Source organism: Xenopus laevis, chromosome 5L, assembly GCF_017654675.1.
Source record: "Xenopus laevis strain J_2021 chromosome 5L, Xenopus_laevis_v10.1, whole genome shotgun sequence".
NCBI lineage: Eukaryota > Metazoa > Chordata > Amphibia > Anura > Pipidae > Xenopus > Xenopus laevis.
Window position 1 is genome coordinate 120,043,614 of NC_054379.1, and position 17,506 is coordinate 120,061,119.

Consider the following 17,506-nt stretch of genomic DNA (forward strand, 5'->3'; position numbering starts at 1 on the left):
CATTCCTCCGCTCATATCAGCATTATGGATCCAAAGGATGGGGTAATAGAACCCTTTATACACTCACTCATTCACTTACTCACCCAAAATCAGGCTCAAATGTTCTTAGTCCTTACCTTTGCTCATCCTCACATATTCATGTCCCATTGACTTTTTAATTCTCACGTGCACATGCATCCCCCCACCTCTTTCACAAGTAACGTCACTCATATGTTCCACCAACATAATCATGGAAGCATACAAACACAGGCCCATTTTACTATGGGTACAGCACAAATGTATTATCAACAAGGGGTACAAAACTGCAGTGTCCACCAGGGCTTCAGCCACAGGGCCCCTAATTCCCACTCATAGACCAAGTGTCTTTGACACGAAACGCGTCAGGCATGAGCAGTTTTTCTTCACATTCATCTGATCTATGTGTGACCTTTTGAGTGCCCTGCTACTTTGTATATGGTTTGTCGCTCCCTTGAGCTGAGGGCCTTGGGCAGGAGCACCTGGGCCACTTACTCCGTTTGGTGAGTTATTCTACTGGCAAAGTTTATGCTTAAATACATGTTTGTTTTGCATTTATGCGATAACGAAGCCTTGACCGTTGAAGGCATGGTCATTAAAGATATGCGTGTGGATGGGCATGACTTCCCGCATGGCATGCACTTGCAACTCCATTTCAGGCAGCTTTATGTACATTTTTACATATTTGTGGCTCATGAGTAACATCTTGCTCACTAACCCCTTGGATGTTGCTCCCAGTGGCATCAGAGCAGTTGCTTATTTTTGAAATTGAGGCAAGTTTTGTTGTATAAAAACCAAGTGTACTGCCAAACAGAGCCTCATGTAGGGTGCCAGTCCACATAAGGGCCTTCAAGTAGCCAATCACAACACTTGTTTGGCACCACTAGGGACTTTTTTTCATGCTTGTGTTGCTCACCAATTCTTTTTGAATGTGGCTCACATGTAAAAAAGCATGGGGATCCCTGCTCTAGATGCTGCAAATAGGTAGCAATGGGGACTGTGGAGATAAAATCATGGTGATTTTTACCTAATTGATAAATACAGTATACAGGCACTTTAGGGGGCCGATTTATCAAAGTTCAAATGTCGAATTCTGTGAGGTTTTTTTTTATTAAATTCGAATATCCTCTCAATTCGATTGGGAGGTTATTTAAGAAAAGATTTGAACGTCTAATACTCGAACAGATTTTACCGACTCGAAAACTCGAATTCGATTCACTCGAATCAAGTTTTTTTCTTCAAACAGGAGGAGAAGGAAAGGTTAAAACTAGGTAAGCCTTATCAGAAAGATCCATCTAAATATACCAGTAAACCCTCGAAGTAGTGCTGCTCTGAGTCCCCTGTCAAAAGAAACAGCATTTCTTTCCTTCTATTGTGTACACATGGGCTTCTGTATCAGACTTCCTGCCTTTATCTTAACCCTCCTTGCCCCGGCGTGAGCATGCTCAGTTTTCTCCTCTACCCCCTCCCTTCTCTGCTGTAATCTGAGCCCAGAGCTATAAGTGAGCAGGGAGAGACTCAGGTAGGAAGTGATGTCACACCAAGCTAATACTGCAGCTGCTATCCTAAACAAACAGAGAGCTCCTACAGCTTTTTACTCAGGTATGGTAAAACATTCTACAGAATAAATATAGCATTCTAGTTTGCACTATTGCAGCTAATCTATTGGCAATAAAATGCCTCCGTAGCTTTCCTTCTCCTTTAACATCCTCAAATGGACCTCTCCCATTGACTAATACATGAACTCAACAGGAATTCAATAGGTGGTGAATAGTCAAATTGGAATTATTACCAGGGTAAACGTTTGATAAATCTCAAATTTGAATTCGAATCGAGTTTGCATTATTCCCACATGAATTTTACGTTTTGACCAAAAAAAAACTATTAGAAAATTTGAATTCAAATTTTCTTTTTCGACCCTCAATAAAACTGCCCCATAGTGTGATGTACTGTATGTGTGAAATGAAACATTTATTTTAAACAATGTTTTGATTTCCAAAATTAAGCCTTTATTCAGACTTTGTGCAAAAAAGTTGATTTGATTGAATTAGTAGCCAAATAAATGTAACAGTTTTGTTCTAGACAAACTTACATAATTTCTTTCTCCATTATGGTCATCCAATGAAGTGCAAGCTATGTGCATATTGGTATATCACACATGTTTTGAAGCTGGTACTTATTATTCCACTTTTGGTATTGCTGCTTTTCATAGGCATTTAACAACTTCTTGTGACTACTTATTTAATCCTAAATGGATCTCCATAGCTGGAGCTTCTTGTCTGCACAGGGTTAAGACTTTGAAATAAAAATGTGCAGTTATGATGGCATTGTGAGAATGCAGAGCTATTGTGGCTTCATTTGACATGTGGCAGATCTCAGAGGTGTGCTCTTGCACTCGAGATAATTGGGGGAGTCCAGAAATAAGAACCGAGGGAGGCTACTTCTTGCTAATTTAGAGTACAGCTTGCTCAGTCCAGTAAGAAATAATGGTGAAATAATATGGTGAAACTCCATTGAAAGAGGGGGGAGTTCATAAAATACTTTGCTCAGTAGCAAATGTCTGATAAAAAAATAATAAGATAATGTTCCACAGAATGGTAGTTATCCACACGATTCTGACATCTTACAGAAACTCTTTGTTAACAGTAACCCACTCCATTAGGAGGTTATTCTTGATGTAACTATGCTTGGAGTGCTCCATTACCAGCTCAACAAGCCATACATGCCCCTATGGTCTACCACGCCACAGCCCCCAGCTGGGAATTTTTACACCAGAAGAGTGTGGTGTGGGGTAATGAGAAAGGTTGCAGAGAGTCAGCCTGAGACACAGGCCCATGTTTGTGGAAAGGCCACCAAGGCCCGGGCCTAAGGTGGCAGGATTTTAGGGGACGGCATGCCAACACACCAATATTAGTTCAGAAACACTAGGGATGTGCAGAAGATAAAATTTTTTTTTTAAATTCCCCGTCCACCAATCCCCACTGCTCCCATCTAGATGATGAAGATTTGCGCGAATAAAAGGGAGGGGACAGGGGGCAATGAACGTCAGCAGGCCTAGGGGTGCCCGCTATGTAAATCCTGCCCTGCTGAGACAAGAGCAGCATAGGTTAAACTAAAACTAAATCTTCTTCTGAAGAACTAAGCAAAGGGAAAATAATTATCCATTAAGATGCTAATGCTCCCATTAGACAATTACAAAGGCAAGTTAAGACATAATAGTCATTTAATATGTTAACACTACATTCAGTAAATTAAAACACTCAAACAAGATTCTGGCAACCAGAAAGCATATTGAATTAAAGGCTGTAGAGATACAAAAATTGAAAGGCAATTAGCTTTACCAATTTTAAAATCTGAGAATATCTCTGTTTACATCGTAACAGAAATGGAGTTTAACTGCCCCAGGTAAAGCAACAAACATACTAAAAACCCATTTGGTCTAGGTTATGTTTTTTTACCCAGATTTTCAATTATAACCCAGCCCTTAGTAATGTGAAGGCTACATATTACTTTTCTACCCTGCTTGATTAGGCGGGCCCACACTCTGCTAACTATTGTTTTAGGGAATCCAGCATATATACTGGTACAATTTATACTTTAGCTGCAGAATCAATATCTCTTTACACTACTATTGGGATTGTGTGCAGTAAATTCCATGAGCAGATCCAACCACTCTGTAGGCCTTAACAAGCCTCAGTAATTTCTTCAACACCAAAGCATTTTCTATTACAATGTAAATGATTTTTAATCTGCCAAATATCCTCATGCCTGCGAGTCCTGGGAATTTCTCATTTTCATTTTGCAGGGTAATAGCATAATTTAATGGATCATTTTATAAAGATGCCGATGGAAAATGAAGATGTTGCTTCATGGCGTATTAAAAGAAAACAAATAAGGAGCATAAGTATCTAAGAAGCAGTTCTAGCTTCAGTGCCAATTGGGGACACGCTGAGGAAAGTAGTTAGTGCATATCTGCGGTGAAAGGGAAAATAGTTTCTTTATTAGGCTCTGTTAGCGTTGAATGAATTAAGATATCAATCTAACAATAAATTTGCAGGCTTTGGCAGATCGCCTCAAATGATTGTTTGACACGGTACAGCCGGCGTCATTTTCTATGCTTTGTTTGTCTGATCACTGGCATAATATAAAGCTCTGGCACAAAATCAATCAGCAGTTGCAATACATCAGCTTCTGGGTAGTGTGGCATCCATTAGCATGGCATCCATTAGCATGGCTTGTAGTGATTTGCAGTATTTTCCTCACCATGAATACAGTATAGGAGCAAAACTGCAAATGAGTAGCACGAAAAACTGCCTAGGACTTAAGGGCAAAATGTTGCAATAATAAAAAATAATATTTAGGAATGTTTAGCAAAATGCACTAAGGGGCAGATTTATCAAGGTTCGAATTTCGAGGGTTAAAAAACCCTCTAATTCGACCCTTGAAGTAAAATCCTTCGAATTTGAAGGATTTTAGCGCAAAAGTTTTGATCGAACGATTTTAAGCGATTGATCGAAGGATTTTTATTCGACCAAAAAAAACTTGCTTAGGAAAGTCCCCATAGGCTAACATTGGACTTCGGTAGGTTAATTTGGCGAAGTATAAAGTTGAGTTTTTTTCAAAGAGACAGTACTTCGATTATCGAATGGTCGAACGATTTGACCAATTCGATGGTCGAAGTACCCAAAAAATTACTTTGAAATTCGAATATTTTTTCATTCGAATTATTCACTCGAGCTTAGTAAATCTGCCCCTACATATATATATATAAATAAATATAAATTTATATACCTTCTCTGCACCTTCTCTGCCTCTGCTATCCCCTAGTCCGGTCCCTGCTGTAGCCGACGTGCGCGTTTGCGCTAGTGCGCACGCGCGAAAAAAACTAGTGCGAAACTTGCGAAAGTGCGCATGCACACTCATATTTTTTCGTGCATGCGCACTTGTGTCTTTTTGCGCATGCGCACTAGCGTATTGGGCGCTTTGCCGGGCCAGCCTGCCCGCGTTGGCCCGGAACTGTATGTATATATATATATATATATATATATATATATATATATATATATATATATATATATATATATATATATATATATATATATATATATATATATATATATATATACATATATATACATATATATACACACACTTCCAAATGAGTATCCGCACTCCAAGGCAAATAACTTCAGCAAAGGGAGGGGTGCACGGTAATTATGTATGCATCAATTATTCTGAGACCAGCACTCCCTATTGTAAAAGCCAATTTCTTTATTAGTACATCGTGTGTACACACACACACCTATGCTTAATATTATTATATACTTGCCGAACACATTTGGAGGGGTGTGAAAATGATTTTGCTGTGGTCTAAACCTTCACAAAATAGTTCTCAAATGTAGACCTGTTTCATTTAATATAGGCACCACAAATTTAGCCTAACAGATCACATAGTAACATATTAAGTAAGATGGAAAAAAGACACGTGTCTGTAATGTTCAACCTTTTCGGTCTATATAAAACCCGGCAAACTGCTAGTTGATCCAGAGGAAGGCAAAATGCCTCTTCTGAAGTCTATCTATTTGTCTATGAGGGGACAAATACTTTCTTGACTCCAAGATGGCAATCGGACCAGTCCCTGGATCAACTTGTACTATGAGCTACTTTCAATAACCCTGTATTTCCTCACTTGCTAAAAAGCCATCCTGCCCCAAAATGCCCAGTCCAGGTAATTACATAATTAAGGTAACTAGTAGAGGTTTGCAAGTCATACCCTAGCTACCATATCCAAAACCACCTGAGCAAAGTCATTGTGGCTTACTAATGGCAAGATAATGTTGAGGGCCTCAAGACTAAGCCCAAGAGATGCATTCTAGTGCAAAGGAATCCTATCCCCTTCTGAATGTTTAAGGTAAGGGCTTTGATGGCAGACTTTTTTAATGAAATGTGGCTGGTCACATGCCATTCTATGAATCAGGAATCCCAATAAGTAGTCAGATGTTAGCAATATTTCCAGTGTTCTCACCATTTTAGTTTTGGCTTAGGCTTTTATGTTCATAAAGGTTTTAATAAATTGTAGGCAATCACTGATGCTGAAACTAAAACCCTATAATATGTAATGAATGGATAAGTACTTACAGGCGATGATATGCCAGAATCACGACTCTGTTGCAGTAACCCTCTATTTCTTGACAAAACCGGCACAGAATTGTTGGTATCAGTGGAGTCTGAGCAGTGTGATGAGTAGGATTTAGAAAGGCTATTACTGCTGCTATTCACACCTGAGGAACTAAAAAGAGATGAGATGGATAAACAAAGAATGGAAAGCCCAATATCTGCTTTATTTCCAAGGGATTTCAGATATCACTTCATATATCTCTCCCAGAATAGGACATGGGATGGTTTATCTGTGCTATGAAAATATATTATTTTACTTCAACATTATACATTTACATTGAAGCTTTGGAGATGCACTTACAGACTATGTAACGATATGGATGTCAACTTAGCTATCACATTGTGAGGGGGGGGGCAGACAAAAATATTTTTTTTGTTAGTAAACAGAAACAGGACCCTCTTAAACTTGGTATCAGTGGGTTGTTCCCTGGATGTAATCAGTATGTTCAGTGTGTACATTTATTGTACAGTGATGCAGAATAGGTTGTTGGTTTATAAATAAGTGTTAATTATTATAATAATGTAAATAATACTAATAATAAGTAGTAATAATAATAATGTATTATAGTAATATTATTATAATAATAAATTAAAAGTACTAAATATGCATACTGTGAAAAAAAATCCAAGGAATAGGGGTTGCGGACACCACCAATTGACATCACCACGTGCGAACCAAAATCGTATAAAACAAATCCATCTTTATTAAACGAATTAAAAATAGCGGGCAGGGGAAACAAACTTAAAAGTTTGCTGTTAATATTTTGGGAAATAAAAGATGCATGTGGGTAAACCATGGCAATTTGTGTCTGTTTAGTGGAATTTGCATTGTTTTGGTAAAAGAGCCTTTCTCAGTGCACTTTGTGGTGCAATGCTTGTGCATGGTAGTAGATGGTTCTGTGTGAGTACTGAATTACATGTGTACATACAACATTTTGGGGCACATTTACTCAGCTCGAGTGAAGGATTAGAATGAAAAATACTTCGAATTTCAAAGTATTTTTTTGGCTACTTCGACCATTGAATTGGCTGCTTCGACCTTCGACTACGACTTCGAATCGAACAATTCAAACTAAAAATCGTTCGACTATTCGACCATTCGATAGTCGAAGTGCTGTCTCTTTAAAAAAAACTTTGACCACCAACTTCGCCACCTAAAACCTACCGAGCACCAATGTTAGCCTAAGGGGACCTTCACCATAGGCTTTCTAAGTAATTTCTGATCGATCGATGGATTAAAATCCTTCAAATCGTTCGATTCGAAGGATTTGAACGATTTTTCCTTCGATCGTTCGATTGAACGAAATGCAGTAAATCCTTTGACTTTGATATTCGAAGTAAAAGGATTTAACTTTGATGGTCGAATATCGAGGGTTAATTAACTCTCGATATTAGACCCATAGTAAATGTGCCCCTTAATGTGTGCTTGTGTCCGCTTGTGTGAATGTGACTTTTTGGTTTAAAGCTAAAGTCCAACAATTTCCAGCATTGTACAACATAGATGTATCAGGCATTCAGCCCTATTTTCAAGAATACCTGGGACTGGAAGGACATTGCATATAGGGTAAGCATCTCCATCTTCAGCTCTGTTACCCTCCACCAGGACCAGCCCCACAGTTTAGGAACCACTGCCTTAGAGGAGACATGGACTCCAGAAAACTGGAAGTTCCTGAACAATTTTAAAGCCAGCCAGTCACTGTGAGTGAGCTTTAACTGATAGCAGCCTTAATTAACATTCTTATTAAAGGAAACCTAAAGTCTGCGTAATAACAGGGCACTCTTCCAGAGCCCACCCTCTCCCCACAAAATTTAGCCATTTGTTTATTCCGAAAAACAGAGAAGCACAGTGGGGTTGACAGGCACAATCTCACATTTCTTCAGGACCTCGTCTCTGAATATGATCCATCTGTGCATGCTTAGCAGAAAAGAGGACCTGAAGCAGTGAGAGATTATACTGTAACCAAGATTGCAAGCTCTACTGGAGAGTAATGCATATAATGTACCCTCTGTGTAAAGTTTTGTAGAAATGGTGTCGGCAGTATATAAATAAAGCATGCTGCTGATAACAGTAAAGTCATTTTCTACAGCCGATGTGTTTATAGACCGTAAAACAGTTACAGAAGGTCACTGCCGATTAAGTACGTGGGACATATATCTAAACATATGACCAAGGCCAAGACAGTCATCATAGACCATAATACAACACACACATCCTGGCCATGCTGTTGCTAATAGATCTCTATGGACAAATTCCCTCACTGAATGAAGCAATATGTAAGTTATATGGATCAATTTAAAAATGCAGATGCAAAGTAAGAGAAAATAAAGAGACCATAAGCCATAATTACAAACAACACCTCTACCCACCCCTTGAGTAACAGGGAAAGGTTAGGCCTTGCATTAACATTTTACTTCTTGCACATTACAAACAGCATTCTTGACTCAGCAGAAAAACAATATAATATCACTCAGGTATCAATCATTCTGAAACACATGTGCTGTAAGGAAGTGTGTGCTATGCAGTTTTTATTATGTACGCTTACTGCTATATAATTTCAACAAGATAAGATAGAACAGTATAACTCAAAGTGATAACAATGGGACTCAGCATTCAGCTTTGCATTCAGGGCTATTAAGGAATAATACGGAGCATAAAGTCCTGCCGCACAGAACAGAGTCAGCAATATAATGAAATGCTTCATTCCTAGTCCTGTAAATGGCACTTGTCCTGGGGAAACGACGCTGTTAATTTATGCTTTTAATTCAGCTCATATAAGAAAAGGATCGATAAAAACAAGATGCCAAAGTTTAAGGTTCATTTAATGAAGTGCTTTTTTTGTTGAAGAGAATACACTATTTCTACTCATTATTACTAATATGTTTAAAACTCCCTGGACACATTTAGAAAAGACACTTAATCCTGTACTGTAACTCTATATTGTCTTTCATTTGCTCCTGAGCTGACAGCATACAGTTAGCTGCTTTAACCCCCTCTTTCTTTCTCACTGTATCATTTCATTTTCCTTGCCTACCTTTCTGACATGACTTCATGTGGCCACTCTTCACCGTGTGCATATGACTGTGACATCCATTCGCAGAACGTCCTCCGTTAGCCCCTCGCTCTGGATCCTCATAGTTCTGGGACTGCGGCTGCCATTGTATAACCCTGCAGGATGTTGGAGAAGCATTCATGGGTTTAGTTTCCTCTGGCACAGTATCTGTTACTTACTAAGATTCCGTCATTTCGGCTTCTTGAATATTAAACTACAGAAAAAAAACAACTCTAATCAATACATTAATTTATTATATAAATTGAATTATAATCCTATTTAATGATAATAAGAATTTCTGTTTGTATTAAGAAATAAAACTATCTTTTTTACCACCTGATGAAAATAAAAATAGAATAATAAAAATAAACAAAAAAATCTGCCCAGGTCCATTATTCAATCAACTGGATGCCTTAACTATTTAAAGGGGATGGTCACCTTTGAATTACTTTTAATTAACTTAACTTTGAGTTATTTGGTATTTTATTTAGCAGCTTTCTAGTTTGCAATTTCAGCAATATGATTGCTAGGGTGCAAATGACCCTAGTAACCATACACTGATTTGAATTAGAGACTGGAATATGAATAGAAGAGGCCTAAATACTAATTTGGGACTAATGTTCCAGCTGACACTCATTGTATTTAGGGGCTAATTAATCATCCTAGAGAAAAGACATCAGCTGTGATGTCTATGGTTTTTCTACTACACCACCAAGTAAAAAGTGCAAGGGCCTGTCCCAAATCTAGAGGAACAAGTTTAGCCCCTGCCCTACTGATTTTGTAAGTAATATACAGGCAGGGCAGGAACTAGGGGTGGGCAGAAGAGGCATGTGACTAGGGCGCAAAGGCAGAGGGGCGCCAAGCACGTACCTCATCTGAGCCCTTCCTCTAGTCCGGACCCTTGTGTTCTTAAGCTGTGGCTGCAGTTTTTTCTTAATGCGTGCGCCCTTTCGCGCATGCACACTGGCTGCCGTTTTGAAATGGCATATATGCTGTATCGCACAGGCGCACTGGTGCCGCGTAGCCACTTCCACTCTTCTGCGCATGCGTCGAACAGTGGGGGGCGACGTAGGCCTAGGGCACCAGGGCGACTTGGCCCGGCGCTGTATACAGGTATGGGACCTGCTATCCAAAATGCTTGGGACCTGTGGTTTTCTGGGTAAGGTATCTTTCGGTAATTTGGATCTGCATAACTTGAAAATTAAAAATTAATGTAAATATTAATTAAACCCAATTTTACACTTTAAGGGATTCTTCACCTGTGAGATAACTTTTTGTATGATGTAGAGAGTGATATTCTGAGACAATGTGCAATTGGTTTTCATTTATTATTCTTTGTGGTTTTGGAGATATTTTGTTTTTTTGGCAGCAGCTTTTCAATTTGCATCTTAACCAATCTGGTAACTAGGGCCCAAATGATCCTAGCATTAATGCATTGATTTGAATAAGAGACTAGAATATGAATAGGGGAGGAGCTGAATAGAAAGTGAGTAAAGATAATAAAAAATAGCAATACAAATACATTTGTTGTTTTGCAGAGCATTTGGTTTTTTAGATGGGGTCATTGACCCCCATTTGAAAGCTGGAAAGAGTCAGAAGAAAAAGAAAATAACTATAACACTATAAAAAATAAATAATAAAAGGAATTTGAAAATTTGCTTAGAATTGGACATTCTATAACATAATAAAAGTTACCTTAAAGGTGAACCAACCCTTTAACTGTTTAACCTTTAAAGGAGAAGTCGTTTAGCACTTGGAGGTACCAAATGTTAGGCCCCCCCAAGTGATCGTATTGACTTACCTGAAACTGCTCCTATCAGCAGAAAACTGCACCAGCCTGGGGTTCTCCCAGCGAGCACCACAGAGTGATCTTCTTCCTGCTTATTCTTTCTGCACAGTTGAAAGAAATAGTCAACTACTTCAGCTTTTCATGCTACTGCACATGCGCAACTGCGCCGAGAGAGGAAGACAGAATCGCTGTGCTGCTCACTGGTATAACCCCGGGCCGGTGCAGTTTTTCTGCTGATAGGATCACCGGCCGGGGTTTCAGGTAAGTCAATACAATCACTTGGGGGTGCCTAACATTTGGCACCCCCAAAAAGCTTTTCTTCTCCTTTAAGCAGCTTTCCATTTTGCAATTTCAGCAATTCTGTGTCCAAATTCCCCTAGCAACCATGCACTTATTTGAGACTAGAATATGAATAAGAGAGGCCTGAATAGAAAGATGAGGAATAAAAAGTAATAGAGAAGTAGAGAAGACGTATTTCTTACATATTCTTGTTGTCATAGGGACTGGTTGCAGCAGTTTGCAGTCAGTAGGATAAAATGGACTTCGATAGGCATCTCCTAGACTTGAGAAGGTTTGTTTAGTGACTGGTTCATAATAATGACAAGGTTTAGGAAGGAATAACCAGCATGAAAAGGGGAGCATTAGACTCTGGACAGCATGAATTGCCCAACTATGGTTCCCAGTGGCTCACTTCCAGGTAAAGTGGTAGCCCTGTGCAGCCAAGGAACTAATGGGACCACTGTGTCACCAGAGAGTGACTCTAGTCCCATACAGAACTGTGATAACTCCTCCCAGAATGCCCCTTGTGGTCAGACTTATGGTTAAGAACAGCCACAGTGCAACAGGGTGCCTCCAAGGTGGATGCACAATTACGTTAGCTATGGGGGAGGAGTGTTGTGTACCACTAGAGCAGTGGTCCCCAACCAGTAGCTTGCGAGCAACATGTTGCTCACCAACCCCTTGGATGTTGCTCCCAGTGGCATCAAAGCAGGTGCAAATTTTTGAATTCCAGGCTTGGAGGCAAGTTTTGGTTGTATAAAGACCAAGTGTACTGCCTCCTGTAGGCTACCAGTCCATATAGGGACTACCAAACAGCCCATCACAGCCCTTATTTGACATCCCCATGAACTTTTTCATGCTTGTGTTGCTCTCCAACTCTTTTTTACATTTAAATGTGGCTCACCAGTAAAAAAGGTTGGGGACCCCTGCACTAGAGGGAACTGCTTGTTGAAATGTTCTTTCATTGCTATGTACTCTCTCTGTTTGTGAGAAACACAAACAGAGCTTCATTTTCTGTTTTACTATCTAGGGTTTTGATATTCTTTCTTCTTAAAATGCATGTACATAGTTAGCCATGTTGGAGCTCAAATAAACCAGTAGTTTAAGCATAACCAGTGAGTACCACACAACATCCACTGTGAACACAACAAATACAATGCAAATGTCTCCTAATATGCCCAGGAAAAAGCAAAATCCAAGCTGCAGCGGGTTAGCATGTCACGTCAACGTCTTTAAATCTGACTTTCATTAAATATCAGACATGGCTTGTTGATATTCTTATAGCCAGTTAAACGGACTGAAAAATCCCAGCCTCTGGTAACAAGGAAGATGAGTCACTGTATTATGGCTCACTTTAGTGATTGTGATAATTACTTTCAAATCTGAATGTCAAATCCTCCAAACACAAACACTTGGCTGTATGTTTGCACCAAATACAACAGTCACTTGACACGTGTCTTAATTATTGTTCATTTGTGTACAGTAAACAATCACTTGTAAAATTCATGGGATATTTGTGCAAGCCAGCACTTTGACAGATAGAAAGATTATGCTAAACTGAGAGAATTTGAAGGAAATTAGCCATTTATCTACGATGCCTCCTGGAAAAAGCATAGTAAATATGCACAGCTACCCAGATAAACCAGACAAAGGGTAAGTATTAAACTACGCAACAGATATACAGATGGAGGAAGCTGGCCCTGCAATCCTTACAGTTTTGTTAAGTCCCTATCCAATTGTAGAATAGCAATGCTTAACAATAGCTTCATTTATTTCTTTAAGAGAGTCATGTTTTACTCATTGAATTATGTGATTAGCTCTTGTAATTATACAGAATATTCTACTTTATAGACTGCAGTTAGACAGTCAATAAATCTTTATGGTGCCACACATTGTGCTATAACAAAAAATATATAGCAAAAGAAAATAAAAGAGTGTACATGTAAAAGATGCAATTGGTAGACAGAAGTGACAGCTGATAAAACAAATGGAATGCAGTCTTTAAAGTTATAAACGGATGTATGTATGCATGATTCAGATAATATCTGGACTGATCGTAAAGCGTTGCTTGTGATATCTAAGATTATTCTAGGAAAATGAAATTTTAGTCTAGTTTATGGTCTGTTTTAGACCATAAAAATCATGGAATCAACCTTTATGCAAAAAGAGACCATACTATAAAATAATGAGGCTGATATGAACCAGCAAGCTCTGTTATACTACAGGAATGGGATCCATTATCCAGAAACTCATTATCCAGAAAGCTCAGAATTACGGAATGGCCGTCTACCATAGACTCCATTTTATCCAAATGATCCAAGCTTCCAAAAATTATTTTCTTTTTCTCAGTAATAAAAAAAATGGTGCCTTATAATTTTTCCAAACTAAGATATAATTAATCCTTATTGCAGCCTAACGGGTTTATTTAATGTTTACGTGATTTTCTAGTAGACTTAAGGTATGACGATCCAAATTATGGAAAATTCTGTTATCCAGAAAACCTGAGGTCCTGAGCATTCTGGATAACAATTCCTATACTTGTACTATATAAGTGTATTGTGTAGCAAAAAGGAGAAGGAAAGAAAAAAATCATACTTGGGGGGGGGGGAGTGGGGTCTCAAACAAATGACATATAGAGCAATGTAGAATGATTTTACAGATGATAATAAAGATACAGTATAATACTGCACTGAGTAGATGGAGGAGGATGAAAGTAATACAATACCTCCCTGACGACTCTTACATATAATAGATCATGATTAAGTTCAGCAATGTTCTTGAGGCCGATGATGTCTCATCATTTCATTTCTTTGACTCATTTACCAGCTTTCATTTATGTTTGATTAGGTGTAAATATGGCAGAATTTCCAGCCTATTAGACCAAACGCACTGCTAGATATGAGCAGAAATCTGTGTCCTAATCATCCTTTTGCTTTACTCAATACTTAAATAACTAAGAATTAAAATATATAAAGGGTCATTTAAGAACACACTAAAATGGATGTAAATGTTGCACTTACACAACTCAGTAAAGAAACTTTACACTCTCCTTGCACTTCTGTGTAGTGGTGTTAACATTGTCTCTGTTTTGCCTCTTCTGCTGAATAGTGCTGCTATTGACACTGGAGAACCCTGGAGTTGCCACCACCCCTAACTTGCCAGTACTTCCAGGCTTCAGCGGGTCAAACTATGCCAGACACTGTCATTTTAACGCCAATACACTAGAAGTGACACAATCCCAACTTGTTTGTGATTTGCAAAAACATGCACATGCAGTTGTGTTCACTGGAATAATTGCAGCAGGTGCAACTCCTCAAGCTACCAAAATTACTCTGGAAAAATGCTGCATTGTGGGCAGAAAAAGATGGCTATTTACATCCAGAAACTGCGGTATGCATGCTGCACTGTGCTGGTAAAGGACCCTTACAATATGTTATCAGCCATGTAATTATTAGGTCATTTCCCCATAATCCACAGCAACAAACTCCAAATAAAGCAAAACGGATTCCAGGACATAATTAACATATTGAAACAATAAAAAAATATGGACAGAGTTTGCAACAAGAGAATCATATAAGTGTAAGGGTATGTTTACTAATTCCTAAGCTCAATTGTTCATATTGTTGTTTATAACTTTGTTAGAACATGTTCAGTTATCTTGCAACCTGCTCATCTTGCATTAATACTAAGGCTCTGTAATTTAACCTAAGATAACTATTGTCATATTGCTGGGACACACTGGGGGATTTGGGGAGATTTAGTCGCCTGGCAACTAATCACCGCGACTTTCCGCGACCAATCTTCCCCGAATGCCAACCCTCGCTCTGTGCCTGGTTAAAATTATCACATGCGGCAATTCGTTTTCCGAAGTCGACCAAAGTTTCCTCGTGAGGCAACTTCGGGCGACTTCGTAAAATGAATCGCCGTGTGTGATTAACGCCGTTGACTTTTCATTTTATCCAGGCGCAGAGCGAGGGGAGGCATTAGGGAGAAAAGTCGCAGCGTTAAATCTCCCCAAATCTCCAGTGTGTCCCAGCCCTTAAGGTAGAGAGAGATTTGACTAAATCTTCTTTAATCTAATACAAATAATTAACTATATTCTAAAGGGGTTGTTCACCTTTGCATTAACATTTAGAATGATGTAGAGAGTGATATTCTGATACAATTTGAAATTGGTTTTCATTTTTTATTATTTGTGGTTTTTTAATTATTTAGCTTTTTATTCAGAAGCTCTCCAGTTTGCTGTTTCAGCAATCTGGTTACTAAGGTCCCAATTACCGAAGCAACCAAGCATTGGTTTGAATAAGAGACTGGAATATGAATAGGAGGAGGCCTGAATAGAAAAATTTGCAATAAAAAGCAACAACAATAAATCTGCAGCCTTAAAAAGCATTTGTTTTTTAGATGGGGTCAGTGACCCCCCCCCCCCCGGCATTTGAAAGCTGGAAATATTCAGAAGAAATATATATATAAAAATATATAAAATATATATATAAGAAGACCAATTGAGAATTTGTTTAGAACTGGCCATGCATTCTATAACATACTAAAAATTAACATCAAAGTGAACCACCCTTTAAAGGGGCAGTATAGACGTAACATGAGTTCATTGAATAAGACCTGAGCCTAAAATACTTTTTGACTATGGGTTTTAATCACAATAACTCTATTGTTTGCAACTCCATGTCCCATAATCTAGCAAAAGAGTTTCGAAATGGTTATTTAAAGGGAGATGGTTAGAGAAAGGGATGGGCGAATTTGACCCGTTTCTTTTCGCCAGAAATTCGCGGCCGCCGAAATGTCGCCGACACCCATTAAAGTCTATGGGCGTCAAAATATTTTTTTTGACACAAAACGCCATACAAGTCTATGGGCGTCATTTCCGCGGTGCAACAAGTCAAAAAAATTCACCCATCCCTCATGTCTAAGGAAGATTTTGGCCTTGGTAAAGGAAATACAGAGAATGACCAGGTTGCCAAATAAAAGTTTCAAGTAGTAGAATTTTTTTTTTGTCATGGTTTGATTCCCTTACAAACAGGGAGCCAGAGAATCCAGGATTCTATTGAGGAATCTACTGAATCCCACCACTTTTCGCAGAATTTTGACTTGGCTGAATCCTTTCAGCTCTTGTTCAAAACATATGCAGATTAAGGTCACTGGCCAGATATTTTGGGGAGGATTAGATATGCGACAGAAAGCAAAAGGTCATGGATTTGGTGCATCTCTGTATGCAACATGAATAGACTACCAAATGGTCAACAATTGTATTCAATAAGGGATAACTGTGATATCTGCAGAAGAAACCAGGAGTAATTTCAATTGGCGTGCTCCTCAAAATCAGCAAGGGACTAAGATTACAATCTATGGCAGACCTAGATGAGGATAAAGATATACAAACACCTCCATGTCCTTTTCTGAGTCACTGCACATATGTGGTGGTGAAATTGCTATGGAAAAGTGCTGGAGGAGAGGAGATGTCAAATGACACCAGTATCTCAGCACTAGTTAGAAGTTTGGGTCTTTTACACATAGAACAAGCTTATCTATGGATGGATTTAGAGGATAATTATTTTGATGAGGGTGCGGGGCTATACACCAAAAATAGAGAATTTACTAAAGACACTGCATTGCAGAGTAGAGTAAATGTAAATTGCAGGTAAAACAAAGCAAAGGCATGTTTTAGGAGGTGTGGAGATCATGAAACAATCATTTGAAGATTGGATTACCAAACAGAAAAGCATGTAGTGTGAATTCCTAAAGCCTGGGGAAAGTGGGAGAGTAAAACAAATAAAACAAGCTTAATAATCACTTATATATTGACTTCTGCAGTCTTGTTGCAAATTTCTAGTTTGTGTCTTAAATTCAATGATGATCTGACAGGTACACTACCAAAAATAAATAAAAAAATTAATTCTCCTCACACTCCTCATAGTAGTCCTTTAAAGGAGAAGAAAAGGCTTTGTGCACTTGGGGCTCCTAAATGTTAGGCACCCCCCCAAGTGATTGTATTGACTCACCTGAAACCACGGGGATGGTGCTCCTATCAGCAGAAAACTGCGCTGGCCCTGAGTTATTCCAGTGAGCACCATGGAGCGATCCTCTCTCGGCTTCTTCTTTCTTCAAATTTCCCAGGGCCGACGTTATGCTTTTCACTCTACTGTGCAAAGAAAGAGAAAGACAAAATAAGATCGCTCCA

At 38.7% G+C, this 17,506-nt stretch overlaps 1 protein-coding gene across 1 annotated transcript in view; it reads left to right on the top strand.

Moving 5' to 3' along the window:
- The first annotated feature begins 12,858 nt into the window (after nt 1-12,858).
- The window catches only part of LOC108717023 (transient receptor potential cation channel subfamily V member 5), a 52,368-nt gene continuing 47,720 nt past the window's right edge, over nt 12,859-17,506 (top strand). The window contains exon 1 of the mRNA XM_018263734.2: nt 12,859-12,963. Coding sequence (XP_018119223.1) covers nt 12,905-12,963 — 59 coding nt within the window. The 5' untranslated portion in view covers nt 12,859-12,904. The remainder of the gene's footprint in view (nt 12,964-17,506) is intronic.